This window comes from Myotis lucifugus, unplaced genomic scaffold (genome assembly GCF_000147115.1).
Source record: "Myotis lucifugus unplaced genomic scaffold, Myoluc2.0 scaffold_75, whole genome shotgun sequence".
Lineage (NCBI taxonomy): Eukaryota > Metazoa > Chordata > Mammalia > Chiroptera > Vespertilionidae > Myotis > Myotis lucifugus.
The window spans coordinates 5,092,684-5,112,418 of record NW_005871123.1 but is presented as its reverse complement, the minus strand read 5'-3'; the positions used below and the strand labels follow the sequence as shown (position 1 = coordinate 5,112,418).

The following is a 19,735-nucleotide window of genomic DNA, read 5'->3' as shown; positions in this document are numbered from 1 at the left end:
TGCTGATTCTCATGTTCCCAACCTGCCGTCCTGTATGCTAATGTTGTTTTCTTTGTTCTAAATGTGAGGGCCCCAGTGACTGTTTATAGACAATCGTGCCTTATTTGCCTGCTTTGGACTGAAGCCTTTTGCTGTTTTCCCGTTGAACAGCTGCATAACTTGGGCCAGGACCAAATTGCGCCACTCGACATTACTATAGAAGCATCCTATTCTTTCCTTAAAAGAGAGATTACTGTACTTGTCTGTCTATTGTTTTAATTTTAGTTTAAAGTGAGGACCAAGCTAATGCCAAACACTCTTCTTTCAAGTCCCCAGAGTTTTTGCAACCTTCTTCTTTCTTTGGCTGAATTCCCAGACAGCTTTCAGGAAGCAGCATTCTCCATTTATAGAAGTAGAGAGAGAGGTGCAGGGAAAGCAGTTATGTTACATTCAAGTTATGACCTTAAATGGTGTGGAGTTGCACCTCACATGCTATAAACAAAGATTTATCACTCATTTTAATCCAATTTTTAACACTTTTTAAATATACATCAGCAAAGCAATGGGACATTTTCAGTTCAATGTGTACATATTTGGCATTTATTCTATAAAATAAAATTATTATAGGTATTGATAAATTTTTCTGTGTATCCAACACAATGTTTATGTTTTACCTTCTGGTAGCCACAATTTTTCTCGTGTTCTTGTCATTATTTTAGTATATGTAAATCATAGATCCCCATTCTGTACAAAAAGAAAGATTTTAATCCTTAGGAAGACAGATCACATATTGTGTAACAACTAGTGAGGTGTGTAAGCGCAGCCACCACACAACCATTTTTGAAATGATCAAGAATGTAAAAAGACATCTAAGAACATATTGATGAACATTCCATTAGCATAATAGAGATTAAAAAATGAGCTTCAAATTAAGGCAAAATGGTTTTAAATAAAGTCAGTTTTCTAGTATATACTTTTTTGCCAATCACTTGTTATTTACTAATTGTCATACAACCTAATCACAGCCAGAAGAAATGATAAAACAAAAACACACTGGGAGTTAAAAAAGGCAAGTTATCGCCCAGCCTGTATGGTTCAGTGGTTGAGAGTCAGATTGCAAGTTCAATCCCCAGAAGTGGGTGTGTAGAAGGCAGCCAATGGTTCTCTCTTATCATTGATGTTTCTCTCTCTCTCTCTCCCCCTCCCTTCCTCTCTGAAATACTCTCCCTTCCTCAGTCCCAGTCTCCAGCCGAGAGGTTCCTAGTTGGTAGTTCTGTGGTGGGGTCTGGATCTCTGAAAAATAATCAAACAAACAAAAAGCAAGTTATCATCAATAGTGAAATGTTTTAGGCCAAAACAAGACAAAATATGAATTTTGGGGGAAATTGCTCTAAAATAATAGTAATTGTATATTAGTTAACCTAATAAATAACAGGTGTTAATTTTATGATATGTGTTTCTCACCTGCCATCTATGCTATTGAAAGCCATATAATTAATAATCAGGTTGCTGTTTATTTTTAGATATAATGCCTAAGCTGTCATGCTCTTCAGCACAGTTGTGTGGTGAAGTAGAAAGAGAAATACAAAACTAGATTTGAATTACAAATATCTTTAGCCTGAGTGGTCTTGAACAAGTCACCAAACCATGTCAAATATCTTTTTAATTAATATCTTATTTTTTAGAGTAATTTTAGGTTCAGTGAAATTGAGTGGAAAGTACAGAGTTCCTAAGTACATACCCCTGTCCCCACACATGCACAGCCTTCCCCACTATCCACATGCCACAAAATAGTGGTAAACTTATAGCTATTTTTGTTGAAGTTAAATAGGAATTGTGAGCTGAAAGAAGAGAGGAAGAGGCATGAACCCTGTAAAAAATATAGCTAGAAGTGGGAAACTACCATCCCAAGCCATGGGATGGCACTTTCATAATGTTAAGGCAGAACATTTTTTAGAAAACTTGGAAAGAATTGGATGGGGTAGAGAATGAGTTTGGGTTCAACAACTGTGAAAAAGGCTGCACTCTTAGAGTAGTTCTGCTGGGATGATGGAACTACTCTGTTAGTGAGTTTTGACAGAAAACTAAAGCAGGAGATATGGAAAGCCTTAAGCAACCAGAACTAAGTGAATGGCATGGCTCATGAATAGGTGAGTGTCCACAAGCTGTGATGTTGACCATCTTGTTTTGACGTAGATTTCCAAGTTCACTCATGGGGATTGTCTTATTTAAACAACACACTATCCTGTTGTGAAAAGTTTACAAAGACTCATAATTATTTCCATTTTGTAGAGGATAATAAGTCTTGTGATGATTACATGACCTTTGTCAATCATACAGCTCACTGGGAATATATCCTTTGAAAATAAAATTAACAGCACTTATGGTTATGTTTTATTGTTTATAGAGTTTTCAGTTTTCCAATAATACTGATTTTTCACAGTAACCTGGTAAGGTTGACAAGAATGAGATAGTTTTCCTAAACTACTAAAAAGCCCATTTACCAAATAGTTGTAAAATATTACCAGTTATTTAAGCTTAAACCTGTGATAGTATATATAAATATTATATAAAGTGTTTCTAAAAATATCTAAATAGTTTCTACCTAGAATTATGATTATATGTATAATTATGCTATTGTTATATACATTTTTAAAAGCCAGTTATATTATAATCTTAACTTTATATATCTTTAAGAAGATTAAGATTGCAGGTCACAAGTACAAAGCAATATCAATGGAAACACAATGCCAACATCACAAATATAATGGGAAGCCTTACAGGGTAAATAGAATAAGCAGAAAGTTAAAAGTAAACACTCCTCAAAAGTATGTCTTTTTTTGTTAAATATTATGCTAATACTAGTGTCCCAGTGCACAAAATTCATGCATGGGGGCAGGGGGTTCTCTTAGCCCAGCCTGAACCCTCTCCAATTGGGGACCCCTTGGGAGATGTCTGACCATTGGTTTAGGCTCTATCCTGGCGACTGAACATCCCTCTCACAGTCTGGGACTGCTGGCTTCTAACCACTCACCTGCCTGCCTGCCTGATCACCTCTAGCTGCCTCTGCCTGCCTGCCTGACCACCCCCAACTGCCCTCCCCTGCTGGCCTGATCTCACCACCAACTGCCCTCCCCTGCCAGCCTGATCACCTCTAACTGCCTCAGCCCCCACCACCATGGCTTTGTTCAGAAGGAAGTCGGACGTCCAGAAGATGGCCAGTTGACCTGGTCTAATTAGCATATTACTCTTTTAGTAGTATAGATTATATAAGATAGGATTGCTTTAATGGGGGTAAAAGCCTTTTTCAGCAAGAGGAGATGCTCTTGGCAGACAAAAACACATAATCCCTATATCTGAAATAGCCAGTCATATGCACTATACTGCCAAACCGGTCATTAAAAAATTGAACTGCTTTCTTACACCTTACACCAAATAGCTGTTGCCCTTAAAACCCCTCCTCAGCCCCCACCTTAGGTTCTCCCTTCGTAGTTCACCCAGATTAGGTTCTGATTGGTCAGTTTCTATGCCAGTCAGTGTCAAAAGCTCCACTTCCTAGGCAGCCATTAGCTCCTCACACTTCACCCAGATTTGGTCCTGATTGGTCAGTTTCTATGCCAGTCAATGTCAAAAGCTCCACTTCCTAGGCAGCCGTTGGCTCCTCACACTTCACCCAGATTTGGTTCTGATTGGTCGGTTTCTATGCCAGTCAGCATCTCTGGGCCTGATCAGCAGACTCTGTGGAGGCTTGGAGAGAAACAGAGGCATGGCTGCTGGTGAAGCCTGGAGAGAAAGAGAGAGGCAGTGGCTGATCAACATCTGCCACTGAGGCTGCAGATCAGACCCTGCCTCTCTCTCTGCAGACCTCTCTCTGGGCCTGATCCGCAGCCCCCTCAGCAGTCAGTGCTGGGTTGCTGGCCCAGCACCAGCTGCAGTCAGTGCTGGTCACCACGGCAACCCAGCACTGACCTCCGGTGTTAGGTTGAGCCTTGGTCCTTACGGACCCTGGCTCTTTATATATACTATATATATAGATGTCACCAAAACAATTTACTGAATAAACATGAGGGTCTTCTTATCATATAGACACTTTTGAAATGGCAGTCCTTAGATAATGAAGGTTACAGGATATTTAGGATGTTTTTATTTCTTTGTGTTCTGATATCTAGAGAAATACAAAATTCTCTCAATTAATTAAAGTTAAAGGCAAAATAGTCCATATTTTTCCAAAATGTTCTCAAAGGAAATTAGCTCTAAATGTATATAATTTTTAAAAATATATCCTTGTGCTGTCCTTTTCCTGTGTGGTTCTTTTCCTGAGACCCATATGGTCTTTTGCTTCCATCTCATGGCTTCAAAATTTAATTACACATTAACTCTCTGGAAACACACAAGTGCTTATCTTGGAAATGAGACCGAATATATTTGGTTGGTTTTGGAAACAAGATGCTGACTCTGGGCAATCTCCACTGCTGTTATTTGGGCTGGGCATCTGTGGTATGTTGGGCACTCCATCACTTTCAATTAAACATCCCTACGTCTTGTGAAAGTCCCATAAGTTGTGCAGAACCCCGATTATAGATCCATAGAGGAAATGTACTTCTTGAACATTTCCAGGTAAGCAGTTTTCTTGCAACAAAAAGCCAATTATTTTGAGGGATTATGTAAATCTTCTGTAGAAAACTTTCACACAAAAAAGTCTCAGTATGTTTAGGACACCATTGTGGAATGATGCTGTCATACACATTGATTAGATTTTCAAGCTGCACTTTTGGGCTCATGGGTTTAAAACTATGTAGTGTTTATATGTATTAATTATAAGATTACACCTAAGCATTTTACTTTTTATCTAAAGATCTATAAACATTGCTTGTGTTTTTATATAAAAAACAATTCATTAAAATGATAATTATAGCAAAATTACAGAAACAAAAACATCACTCACCATTTAAAAAATATGAAATACTATATTACATCCTTGATTAAAGAAATTCTTAACCCATTGCTCAACATGTAATTTCTTTTCATATTATGTGTCATAATGTTAGAGCAAATACCAGTGTGGTCAAGTTTGCTAAGAAATAGATTACACTCTGCCTGTATTAAATGTTTTGATTTTCACTTTTGTAAAATATATACAGAAAAAAATATGGGAATAAAAGTAATTTAGATTCACTCTAGACATTGGGTATTATTTCAACTAATGTTGAAATTGAGAAAATATTTTGCTCAGAGAGCCATTTACTCAAACTTAGAAATCTAAAGAGGATTTTCTGCATTGCACACATGTTTTTAAAATGCATGGTGTATATTGATTCACTTTTTCAGGTATTCCCACAATCATATAGAAGTTCTTAAACTTCAACATTTGAACAAAAATACTTAAACAGCAACCCAAATTGTAGAAAATGTGAACATTTACAAATGTCTCCAATTAGAGTAGGAAGAATCTGTCAGTGATTGATGATGGCCTTAAAGCCCAACTCTTGCAAATTCAGAGTACTACAAATATCTTGGCCGCTTCAAGGAAAGGACGAAGAGAGACAGACAAAATTTTAAAAAGCAGAAGTAGAAAGCAGCAACTAATTTGACTTGTCATCAGCAATTGTCCCTGATATGGTGAGCTGTGATAGACTTAAGCACTGGCACTCAAATTTGCAACTAACAGAGATGAGCCTAGTGAGGTATTAAAAATATAATAGCTGTCAGTGTAGGGACAGAAAAACCTAGAGGCCACAGGAGCTTTCACTGTGGGTCACAGATGCAGTGTTTTCAAATTGCTGGTTGTAACTTATTAATGAATTATAAGTTCAATTAAAAAACCCTTTTAAAAACTAAAACGTAGAAAAAATAGAATAGGAGAGGAAAACATAGCGAAGGAATGAAGGAAAAGAAAATGTCGCAGTATATTAGAAAGAGCAAAGTTTTACTTCCTGTTTGAGTTTATGTATTGTATGAGGTTGTAAAATATGCTTTTTACTGAGGTCAGGCCTCAAAAGAGTTGAAAATCATTGCATTAACACCACTTGTGGTGAAGTTGGACTTGAAGACATTCAGGGAAAGAACATGTTAGGTCCTAATTACTTCAGTTTCTCTAAGGCCATCACTATACTAAAATGTATGTTCAAACTGAAGAGATCTTAGCACCAAAAAATGCAGTAAAATGCCACTAAGTATGTTCAGTTTAATAATGCAGAAAAGTTTGATCCTTTGAGAAGGACCAAATTATTAAAATCTACTTTCAAATTTTAATCTTAAATTTTAATTATCTCCAGCAATTACCTACATCAAACATTTAATTCCCAAACTACCAGGTAAATGATGTACACTTTCCTTTTACTTTTCTAAGACTATTGGTTTCAATATTAGAAAAGAAACAATTATAGAACAGAAGCAGTTCTATAATGGTGATATAGGGTCGAACGTAAGTGTTGATTCTTATAAGATTAATTAGCACTATTTTATAGTCATAGAAATAGTGGATTCAAAGTAACTCTTACTAGTATGTAGACAATAATACCCCATAATTATAATGTACCCTTGAACTGAATGGGTTTCAGGCATCTGATTGATTATGATGCTTTCAGATATGTTTGATATGGAATCAAACTATCCTTATAATAGCACAAATTGATAAAGTAGCAGATTCTGAGAAACTTTGACTCACAAATTCTTGATTTAAAAATTGTTCTAAATCTAGCTTAATCAAATGAGGTTTTCAGGACCTACTAAGTTTCAAATAAGTTGAAAATATATTTCCTTAAGAATGATCATTTTTAAATATATCATTAAGAATTTAAACTGAATGTACATACATTGAAGGACTTATTATTGTGGAAATGGATGTTTACTTGAGATTTATTCATCTTTTAACCAGGAATTGATATTATGTGTTTATTAAAGAAAATAAATGTTAAGTACAGATAAGGCATAAGTAATTGTTTTGCTTTAGCCCAAGTCCTTGAGAGATTAGTCTAAGCATTTGGCACAATCTTGAATATTTTTCCATCAGTACAAAAATCTGCCACTCCTCCAGTATCATAGCAATCTTATCTTTTCTAGAATAATTTTTATTTGTGTGCCATAAATTGGCTGAAATTATACAGTTTGTAATATGACTGCCTTTGTTTCTTAAAAGTGTCAAAATAATCATCAATGAACACTACTTATCAGTGAAAAGTGGTCCAGGATTTCACAGGCACTCTAAAAAATGCCATTATTTTTAAGTCTTCTATAGCGCACTTACTCTTGTATATAGGTTATTTTCTGTTTTAACAACAAGCTTCTAAATGTGGAGGTAAGAAGTGTGTTAAAAATTATAATCAAGCAGCATATGCTCAGATTAATCAGGATAGAAGAAGTCCATTCATTATTTGCTATTGAGATTTTAAATCTTATGGTGAAATTAACATCAATGTTATTGTCCCATCTAATTCTAACCTTTAATGTAATGAGACTGCAATAGTTGATTTCAGGCATTTAGCTGAGTACCTAAACTCAGAGTCAGAGTTTTAGCTTACAATTTACTAGTAATGGAATAAGTGGGCTTGGATTTTCCCCTTCAAACTGACTTCATTTATTACTGCATTCAACACTTTTGACCCTAGCAGAGAAAACAGACTGATGGTGATTTTTGAGCAGGGGCTTTCGTTGCTGAGCCTTTCAAAAGGAATCACTGGGATTCTCAAACTGCAAATAGAAAGGGGTTGGGGTGTTTATTGCTTTTCATAAAAAGAATTGTGCAGGTTTGGGAAATATATCCAAGTTGAGCAAAGATAAACCTATAAGAATTATGAGGATAAAACAAGAGATTGAAGAATATATCCAGAAACCACTAAATGCAAAAGGGAGTAGAGACCAATGTCAAAAAAGCTAAGGATCTATCTATCATCTATCTATCTATCTATCTATCTATCTATCTATCTATCTATCTATCATCTATCTATCATCATCATCTACCATCTATCTATCTACATATCTATCATCTATCTATCTATCTGCCATCTCACACATGCAAATATGCAAGTATGTACTTATCAAATCAATCAATACAACTGCAAAAGGCTAGAAAAAATGGAAAAGTACAGATTTAAAAGAGAAGTTATAAGAAATTTTTCATCTGAGTAATTTTGTCAAGCTTCTTTCTTCTTCTTCTTCCTCTTCTTCCTCTTCTTCCCCTTCCCCTTCCCTTTCCCCTTCCCCTTCCCCTTCCCCTTCCAAGAGAATTGACAGGTCAAGGTGTTAGATTAGTTATAAGGATCAATGTTTTTAGAGATTCTTTTTTATTTCTATGACATAATTCTTTTAAAACTTCTCTTGGACGTCTAGGACGTCATTGACTTACTTTTCTCATGTGCTAAATAAAAGTATTTCAAAGTATTGGGTAATTTCTTCTTCTCTTCCTCCTCCTTTTCCTCCTCCTCCTCCTCCTCCTCCTTTTTCCTGAGCTATGAATCTTGCTTGGCTCCAAATTCTTTCTGTAAAAGCTCCCAACCCTGTCCTCAATCTGTTTTTAGTTTCTCATTTCCTTATTGCAGGATGGATATGTATTTACTAATTTTCTTCTAGCACTTAAATTCAGCATGTTCCAAAATGCTGACTGCAAAAAGTTATATTTACTTACCCAACAACTCTTCTGTTATCTATTCTGTGCTTTCCTTTAGTATTACCTCAGCTTCATGTAGGACCTTGTTTGCTCTCTTCAGAAGTCTATATATGGTCTATTTTTTGAATTTTCTTTTTTAGATAATTCACATTGGTACACTTAATGAAAACTCTGATCAGGAATTCTCACTTCTTAAATACCTTAGCAAAGTATTTTCATTTTCAAGAAAGTCTAGATTCTTTAGTAGTCACTCAAGGTGCTTTATTGCCTATTTATTTATTATTAAATTTATTAGGATGACATTGGTTAATAGGATTATATAGGTTTCAAGTCTACATTTCTATGATACATGATTTGCATGTTGCATTATGTGACCACTACCCAAAGTCTAATCATCATCCATCACCATATATTTTACCTCCTTTACCCTTTATTACCTTACCACCCCTCTTCCCACTGGTAACCACCATACTGTTGTGTGTGTCTATGAGTTTCCTTTTTTTTTCTTGTTTGTTTACTTGTTACTATCAGTATTATATCGCACATATGAATAAAATAATATGGTTCTTAACTTTTTTCTGTCTGATTTATTTTGATATACTCACGGTCCATCCATATTGTCACAAATGGCAGTATTTAATCTTTTCTTATGGCCAAGTAATATTCCATTTTATATATGTACCACATTTTCTTTTTCCAATCATCTGTCAAAGGACCCTAATGCTATTATCATATCAAGTATTTTTAACTTTTTCCTAACTTAGCTTAGTCTAAAGCAATTTTAACTATCAACTGTATTCTCTTTCCCTGACATTAAGCATATTTAAATTTATATCTTAAACAATATGGCTTCTGGAGGACAAACATGTAGGGTTCTGACTCCTCATGAGATGGCATCTCCATTTCTTCCAGTCAAAATCTTATCATAATTAAAGACACTAATCAAAGTTATATATTTCATAAAGGTTGCTGTAATGTTTCCAATTTAGGTGTGATGAAATCTTTATGATGTCTTATAACTTATTTAGGCTACTTACTATGTCCTGGCAAGTGTTATGGTTGATGACATATAAACTACTAAAATATAATATTATAGAGAGCAGGGATACTTTATTTTCCTTATATCCTTTATAATGCTGGTCCAAAATTTGCATAGATTTCTGTATCAATAACTTATTAATAATACTAGCATAAACTTATTAGATTTCTAGTCAGAATATATAGTCTTTAACAACAGCAACGAAAACTTCGTTGATCTCTTGTGTGTCTTAAGATATAAGTGTAAAAGTAGAACAGTCTCTGTAATTAAATTCATTGAGACTCTTTGAAGACTATTTCACTATGTTTCTGAAGTTTTGTTTTCCCTTGAGCCAAATTCTATATATAATGAAGACACATAAATCTTTCATTGATTGTGTTTTAAAATGAGCCTAAATTGTGATAAGTAAACCATCTAAAGTCAAGTTGGAAAACAGTAGAAGTTATATTACTTCTTAAAAATTTTCCCATAAAACTATGAAATCAATACCAGGAATAAAAAAAATCATTACAATTAAGTTGCACAACAATCAAATCTGAAGGGGAAAATCTACTTGATATATTCTTCAAGAGATTAGATTTTTAGAATAATTAAGAACATTACTTTGAATCTATACAGAATGTTATTTGCAAACTATGCTCAGAAACACCTCTTTTGATTTGCAATAATAAGTATATTCCTTTGTGTGTCTTTAAATCTGAAATGATCAGTATACAAATAGCTCCACAAGTAATTCCATTCTATTTCTTATGTTTAGCAAGCACATCCTTCTTTTCCAAAAGAGACTCATTAAAAAATTACATTTTGAATTGAATTCAGAACTCTAAGACTACTTGAACTTGCTGTTTATTTATATTTTAAATTTTTTTAAAAAGCAGTAAAGTGATTCCAGCTTCTAGTTTTATTTCTCTTCTCTTTTTTTTCCTTTTTCCTCACTTGGTTGGCACTTTTTGAGCTGTGTCTTATGGTTGCAATCTCAATCTTCCCATTGGAGAACTGTATAGGCTAGAGTTCTTTCAGAATATTTCTTTTCAAAAATCTAAAACTTAAAATTTTCTGCCTAAGCCCAATTTCAAAATTAGTTATCAATAAATTTGCATTTAATTTTCTCCTGCCATTTCTCTAAAAATTAGCATAAACAATGAGTTTTATGCATAGTTCTTCATTATAATTCTTTTTAAGAAACCCTCACTCAAGCATATGTATTTATTTATTTAGAGAGAGAGGAAGGCAGAGAGAGAGAACATCAATGTGAATGAGAAACCTTGATTGGTTGCCTTCCATAAACCTACCATCCCTACTGGGGATCAAACCCGAAACCTAGATATGTGCCCTGACCTGGAATCAAATGCTCCACCTTTTGGTGCTCTAACCACCTGAGAAACTGTCCAGGGCAGAATAATTCTTGATTTAAAAGTTTTTTTTCTTAAAACAGAAAAAGAGATACAAGAAATTTACATAACTCCTGCCATGTTCTCTCACTTTAGAGTGAAAATATCACAAGAAATAGAGGAAAATAAGGCTTTAAAAAATTCTCCCTGATATTAAAACTCCAATCACATCTACTGCCACTTGTGAAATTTCTAAACTGAAATAAAGGCAGTAATCATTTCATGTGCCATATAAGTTAGATACCTAAGGCACTGAGTTATTACTATAAGCTCCTGTTTTGTCTTATATTAAAGCAAATGACATATATATATATATATATATATATATATATATATACTTTTTCCCCTCCGAACCAGAGCAAAATATTTACTTGAGTGCTATTACAATGACTATGTTTTTATCTGGGAAATATCAATTTAATTTCATAAGATTAACTTTAGTATTAAAGCCCAAAATGTACTGTCTTATTAAAGCACTCAAAGAGGATATGACCATTTGGGAAAAGAAAGCCAATGAAGTGTGCATCCATACGAAACTTAAAAAGACCTTTACTTCTATTCATTTCCTCAAAGACACCAGAATAATTTTTTTTTCCCTATAGGAGACATATCATGGAAATGAATTTTCCACAATGAACTGTTTATCTTTTATTTTTATTCTCAAGCTTGAGCCTACAGGAGAGAATGAAAGCAATGAAGGCTTAGCAAGATTCCATTCCTATCACTACCTAGGGAGTGAATAATCTCATATACACTTAGGAGAATTAGAGGGACTGTTACTCTGGCATAACTTCATAGAATAAATATCCCAAAGACTAATTAAAGAGTTTCAGTGAAAATTATGAAATAGATTTTTATCTGGTTCAAGATTATAAATACACTGATAGTCTGAGAGTTGTGACCATTCTTTCCAATGCTAATTTGTAAATAGAAAGTTGTTAAAGTTATTGAAGAATTTCTTATTAGATATGTACAAAACAAAACGAGTTTTAAAAATGTTTTAAAAATATCTGTTAAGATAGCCCTGGCCTGTTGGCTCAGTTGGTTGGAGCATGGTCAAATACACCAAGAGGTTGCTGTTTTGATTCCAAGTCAGGGCACATACCTAGGTTGTGAGTTCAATCCCTGGTCAGGGTGCCTAAGAGAGGCAACCTGTTTCTCTCTCAAATTGACATTTCATCCCTCTCTCTTTCTTTCTCTTTCTCTAAAAATCAATAATATAATAAAGAGCTAATATGCAAATGGTCCTCACACCCTCATGCCCTGGTGCCCTTGTGCCAGAACAGCTCAGGCACTCAACACTGGGGAGAGAGGAATGGGGACCAGCCAGGCACAAATGAGCTCATGAGAGAGGAATGGGGAACAGCCAGGCTGCAGCCTGGGAGACGGACAAGCTGTCCACCTCATAGTCCCAGGTGCCAGTGGCTGCATCTGTGCTTGCAGCCAAGAAGAGGGACAAGCTGCCCACCCTGCGGTCCCAGGTGCCTGCAATTGTGGCCAGCCCAGGCAAAGCTTCCCTGGGTCCTGGGTGCCTGCAGACGGCCAGAGGGAGGGAATCCTGGGTCCCAGGTGCAGGGCAAGGCAGAGGTGGTTAGGGGCAATCAGGTCAGCAGGGGAGCAGTTAGGAGTGATCAGGCAGGCAGGCAGAGTGATTAGGGGTGATCAGGCAGGCAGACAGAGGTAGTTAGGAGTGATCAGGCAGGCAGGCAGAGGTGGTTAGGGTGATCAGGCAGGCAGGCAGGTGAGCGGTTAGGAGCCAGCAGTCTCAGGTTGCGAAAGGCAGTCAGACATCCCCCAAGGGGTCCCTGATTGGAAAGGGTGCAGGCTGGGCTGAGGGACTCACCCTGTGCACGAATTTCATGCACCGGGCCTTTACCTGTAAAATATATATATATATATATTACTAAAATCTTCAGCAAAGCCTTACAATACAAGAGAATAAATGTATGACCATATTTGGTTTCTTTCTTTGTTTGTTTTATGTCATTTTAGGAATTAATTACTACAAAAATATCTTTAGGTGCATGGGAAAATAAAACATATTTTTAACCCTATATATTTGGTAAATAGAAATGTAAATCAAATTTCATCTCATAGGGAATATTTTCAACTTCTAAATATTTCGGCTTTTAAAGGGGAACCTCTCTGGATCAACTATATTGTTCTCACTATGAAGTTAAACAGTGTAATGCCTGAGTCTGTTAAGCCTGCTGTCTAGCTCCTACTCTTTTTCAGTCTGTTCCATAGGAACTGTACTCTGGAACCACTTTTTCAATGAACTTCTTTGGTCGCCTGAACAGCAGGAAAGAATGTTGCTCATTGCGGCAAGAAATTCAATCATTTCTGGGTTCCAACTAGAAAAAGCCTGGAGGCCCTCTTTATTAAGATGAAGCAAAAATTGTATCAAGACTGGCTGAACCACTTTATATTTTTATGATGATTAAGAAGTGTGAATATTTTAAGTACTAATTGGAATATGTGTAGGCTATTTTTAATTGATGTATACACTCTTTCATTTCATTAATATCATATCTTACAGTGCTAACTTTTTGCCATCTTGAATATTTACTATCATATATTTGTAGGATCTAGAAATCTGCAATGTTAGTGTCAGCAGTAACACTATTTTTAGTTTATTTTTCATTATTTCTTAAAACAGAGGCTTTTTAAAAGGTTTTTTAATATAAAGATTGGCAACTTGAAAATGTATCTAGGTCTTTAACTTTATTTTTATACACACTATTTTAAAAGATATATCTACATTTAATTACATATTTACAGAGGAGTCATTAAACTGTGACTAAAAGCTTATGAACATTGGCAGAAAAATTTATGGCAGTTTGGATTTGGGTAGGTAGCATAATTTTTAAGTTTATGAAAATGTATGTTTACATGCATATAATTATATATGTGTGTTTAAAAAATCTGACTTATGTATCAAAAAAGTATTGACTCTTAATATAATAAAATACATCCCTTAAGTAGTTATTAACTGTTATCTTAAAGTTGGCTTTGTAGAAAGAACATAACTTCTAATATTTCAGTTTAATGCATGGAGTCATGATTTTATTGAACCTCAAAGGGAGTTTATGGTACAAGATTATTCAGGCTATCAGTTTTAAAATAAGAATTACTAAATGCAAATAGTAACTAACAGATGTTAGATATATGAATCAAATTGAGAAGTATTAATGGTGTGGCTTTTATAAAAGATACTATAAAAATGAGTTGTCCATGTAATTAGATGATATAAATTATTATATTTTCCAATAGCTTTGGATTACTAGTTTCTTATTCATTTTATTTTTCATAGGTGGTTAGGGGCGATCAGGTCAGCAGGGGAGCAGTTAGGAGTGATCAGGCAGGCAGGCAGAGTGGTTAGGGGTAATCAGGCAGGCAGACAGAGGTGGTTAGGGGTGATCAGGCAGGCAGGCAGAGGTGGTTAGGGTGATCAGGCAGGCAGGCAGAGGTGGTTAGGGTGATCAGGCAGGCAGGCAGAGGTGGTTAGGGTGATCAGGCAGGCAGGCAGGTGAGCGGTTAGGAGCCAGCAGTCTCAGGTTGCGAAAGGCAGTCAGACATCCCCGAGGGATGATATTAAATTCTTTTATAACATTTCCAATCTGCTTGTTTCAATAGGATTTTCAATATTTATTATTATTTGGTTCACAAATTTTATCTGTTTGACAAAACTTTGTCAAAAAATATAATCTTTTTCTCAGAAAATGTGTGATAGTTATAGCCACCACTTAATAAGACATATGTTCTTATTGTATCCATAACTTCAGTGTTTTCTCCAAAATAAACAAATAATTAAATATTTTCCAAAAATAATTGTAGATGATGTGTTAAATTATTTTTAAATTAGAAAATTCTGAAGAACTAGGAAAGCATTCACCATGTTTGAAAGCACGAGATAGTACACTAAGCATTTACAATGGAGTCAGAACAGAGTTTAGATACATCTCTAATCTCCTATATTCTCATATGCATTAATTTTTAATATATTTTTATTGGTTTCAAAGAGAGAGAGGGAGAGAGAGAAACATCAATGAGAGAGAATCATTGATCGGCTTTGAATGCAGTTTTTCAATAAGTATCATGTAGAGATAAAGAGAACTATTACATTAGTCAATGTAAGGAGGTAGAAGAGAGCAACATAAAAAGGAAAAACAAGAGATCTCTACCAGAAGATTTGGAAAATTCAAACCTAGACTAATGCTGAATGACCAAGGAAGAATATTTCTTAACCAAGAGAACATAAATGGAAGGTGGAAACAATCTACTGAAAATCTATACAGAAGAGACAAAAGGATGACAGACACCTTTGAAGAACATTTCTATATGGAAGAACCTATGATTCTAGAAACTGAAGTGAAAGCTACCCTGAAAGTACCGAAGACAAGTAAATCACTAAGGTTAGATGTGACACTGATGGGATTATTTCAAGCCATAAAGACTGAATCTGTCAATATCCTAACAAGGATATATCAACAAATATGGAAAACCAAACAATGGCCAACAGACTGAAAATATTCAATATACATCCTAATTTTCAATAAATGAGATTCCAATAAGTGCAGTAACTAAGGACCATTGCTCTAATTTTCCACAAAAGTGAAGTGATGCTCAAGGTAATGCAATGAAGGCTTCTTCTACCTTACATGGAGCAAGAAATGCTGGACTTAACAAGGTAAAAGATATTCAAAATTTAATCACAAACATTTGCTGAATACTGGAGTGCTCCAAAGAATTCCAGAAGAATGTTAGTCTATGTTTTATAGACTACAGTAAAGCCTTTGACTGCATGGATCATGAAAACTAGGGGTTGTTCTGAAAGAAAGTGACATGCCCCAGCACTTGATCATCTGGATACATAAACAGTGTTGCAGACAGGAAGCCACTGTCAGGATAGAATATGGAGAGACAGAGTGACTTTCTATAGGCAGATTTGTCAGACATGAATGCATTTTTATCTTTCTATTTGTTTAATCTGTACACAGAGCATATCCTGTCAAAAATGGGGCTAAATTCAGAGGAAGGAAGATTAAAATAGGTGGAAGAAATATCAATAACTTAAGATATGCAAATGACATATTTTATTGGCAGAAAGTAGCAATGATTTGAAGAAGCTTCTGATGAAAATGAAAAAAGAAAGTACCAAAGCATCACTGCATTTGAACATTAAGAAAACAAACATCAGGACTGTAGAAGAAATACATGACCTTACATAGACAGTCAAGATATTGAAATTCTTGAAGATTTTGCTTGTCCTGGTTCAGTCATTAATTTAAATGAAGACTGTAGTCATGAATTTAAGAGAAAGCTGAGACTTGAAGGACAGCAATGGATGAATTAGGAAAGATCATCAAGAGAAAAGACGTGTCATTGGAGACAAAAGCTAAGGTCATTTACACCCTTGTATCCCCAGTTGCTATGTTGTTTGGGTGGCAAAACTGAACAGTGAAGATGGCTAATAGGAAAGCAATTGATTCATTTGAAATATGGTGTTGGAGGAGAGCTCTAAGAGACCCTGGACCTCCGGGTAGGTGAATAAGTGTGTTCTAGAGCAAATTAAACCTGAAACATTGTGGAGGTAAAAATTACAAAAAAAAAAAAAAGCTGTCCTACTTTGGGCACATAATGAAAAGGCATGATTCTCTGGGAAAACAACAAACAAACAGCAATGCTAGGAAAAAATGAGGCAGCAGGAAAAGAGGAACAACAAATATGAGAGAGATTCATTTCATAAAAGAAGCAATGGGCAGGAGTCTACAGGAGCTAAGCAGGGCTATTAAGGATAAGATATTGTAGACATCACTCATTCATAGGGTCACCAGGAGTTGACTTAATGGCATGGAACACCAACAGTCACACATTTATTTTTGTTTATGTTGCCTTTGCTTTTGGTATTAAATCCAAAAAAAAATATTGTCAAGATCGATATCAAGGAACTTGCTGTCTATGTTTTCTCCTCGTAGTTTGATAGCTTCAGATCTTACATTCAACTCTGTCATTCATTTTGAGATAACTTTTGTGTATTGTATAAGATAGAGATCCAGCTTTTTTTTTTTTGCAGTTTTAGCAGCATCATTTATTTAAGAAATTGTCCTTTCTCCATTGTGTATTCTTGACTCCTTATTAAAAAATTAATTGACCACTTGTGCTTGGGTTTATTTTTGGGTTCCTTATTCTTTTCCATTGATCTATATATCTGTATTTATGCCAATATCATACTGGTTTAATTACTATAGATTTGTAATATAGTTTGGAACCAGAAAATGTAATCCATCTAGATATTTTCTTCTTCCTCAAAATTTCTTGGTTATTCAGGGTCTTTGTGGTTCCATTAAAATTTTAGGATTATTGTTTTGTTTCTTGGAAAAATGTCATTGAAATTTTTATAGGGATTGCATTGAATCTGTAGATGGCTTTGGGTAATATGGGCATTTTAACAATATTAATTTTTAAATTTATAAGCAATGAATTAAATGTATTTCAATTTATGTCTTCTTTAATGTTTTTCATCAATGTCTTATAGTTTTCAGAGTACATATCTTTCACCCATGATCAAATTTTTCCTAAGTATTTTATTCTTTTTGATTAAGTTGTAAATGGGGTGGTTTTCTTGATTTATTTTTCTAATAGTTTGCTGCTACTGTATAGAAATGTATTCATTTTGTATATTTATTCTGTAGTCTGCAACTTTACTGAATTCACATATTAGTTCTAACAGTTTGTATTTGGGGTAAGTGTGGGGGTAAAGTCTTTAGGGTTTTCTATATGTACCATAACATCTATAAATAGTGAGTTTTCCTTTCTAATTTGGGTGCTCTTTATTTACTTTTCCTGCTTAATTTCTCTGGCTAAGACATCAAGTACAATGTTGAATAAAAGAGGTCAGAGATGGGGTGGGAGTAGGGTAAATATGTGAATGTGGTCAAAAGGTATTAACTTCCAGTTATAAAATAAAAACTCCTGGGATGTAATGTATAACATGATTACTATAGTTAACAATACTGCATTGCATATCTCAAAATTGCTAACAGTAATTTTTAAAGTTCTCATCACACACAAAAATTATAACTATGTGAGGCTACGAATGTTAACTAATCTTATTGTGGTAATCATTTTGCAATGTATGCATATGTCAATTCATTATGTTGTACACCTTAAGCTAATACAGCATTACATGTTAATTGTATATTAATAAAACTAGGGGCAAAAATGAGAGAACTATCAATAATAACATTTAGGGAAATGAGAAAAGCAGGAGAGACAAAGGGAAAAAGCTTTAAGTGGTCTCAGGCAACAACTGTGTCACAATGGTGGCCCTAGTGCAAAAGTATCATTCCAGGTTCCTCTGGGGAAAAAGCTGTTCCGATAGCTCAAGGACAGTTCTCCAAACATTAGCAAGTGTGAGTCATTAGCAGCAGATCAGGGCCACAGGAACTGCTATATATCAGGGACTCCTATGATGACTCAACAAATTACTTTTTTAGTGCATGTCTAAGAAAGTGCATATCCTGCCTAATTAAGCAGGATAGAACTAAAGTATATTTGTCATCCCTTCAAATCTTCTGAGTGAGTGCATGATGGTTCTTTTGGTACCTTATAGAAATTAGCACATGTTTATGCACAAAATGGGTGTTAAACTGCTTGATTTATTTAATTCACAAAATATGTAGCATTTTCTTAATTTTTCTAACTATATGTGTGTTTACATCCAATAGGCCAGAACCTGTTTTGTGGACAAAGGACGGTGGAGAATTACCAGATCCTGATCGGATGGTTGTGAGTGGTAGAGAGCTAAATATTCTTTTCCTGAACAAAACGGATAACGGTACATATCGATGTGAAGCCACCAACACCATTGGCCAAAGCAGTGCAGAGTATGTTCTCATTGTACATGGTAAGTACCGTTTTGACATCATCATATGTGAAATAATGAATCCCTTGAGAAATTATTTAAAGTTTTCAAAGTCTTTAGAATAATACACAAAATTAAATAGGTTTTTCTTTTTCTTTCAGAAGGTCTCATAAGTGTAAATATCTCCAAGATTCACTTTTAAAGTGTTCCGAGTCAAACTAATAAAATAAAATTAAAAGATACACTAAAAATAAAAATTAATTTTGTGATAAGTTATCCTTATTACAAATATATTGTGTAATTTTGTGTGGTGACTATTAAGTTATATTAATGGTTTTCTTTCAATTATACAAATAAATGCTTTTAGTTATAAATCAGAATCATAAAGATTATATTTCCCATAAGCTAATTTTGGTTTTATTGTCATTAAAATGTACTTATAATCACTGTAACTGGTTTCACAAAGAATGATAGAATGTCATTGAGATGGAGCAGAAATAGAGGTATGCAATATTAATGACAACTGTGTTAATTTCTTATGAACAATATTTAAAACACCCACAGACATTTTTTCCACTCCACTAACCTCACAATTTGAGTATATATAACAAAATTCAGAAATAAATATTAACACACAAGATTGAAAAGTACCAGCTTTTTCCAACCTCCAAAAGCCACATTATGTTGTTTATAATGTAACACTAACATATTGTTGGATGGAGATAACTTTGATGAGATTGAAAAATATTGCAATAAACAAAGTTAGTCAGGTTTCTTTGTTGAAGAATTTCTCAGAACTTTTTAATATGCAGAGTATATTATGAATCTCCGACAGAGAGAAGCTATGGGGAGTG

General features: G+C 34.6%; 1 protein-coding gene across 2 annotated transcripts in view; it reads left to right on the top strand.

Annotated features, from left to right (window-relative positions):
- The window catches only part of CADM2 (cell adhesion molecule 2), a 170,135-nt gene that overhangs the window by 47,389 nt on the left and 103,011 nt on the right, over nucleotides 1–19,735 (top strand). For both annotated transcript variants that reach the window (XM_006090551.3, XM_006090550.3), the window contains exon 4: nucleotides 18,745–18,923. In XM_006090551.3, coding sequence (XP_006090613.1) covers nucleotides 18,745–18,923 — 179 coding nt within the window. The remainder of the gene's footprint in view (nucleotides 1–18,744; nucleotides 18,924–19,735) is intronic.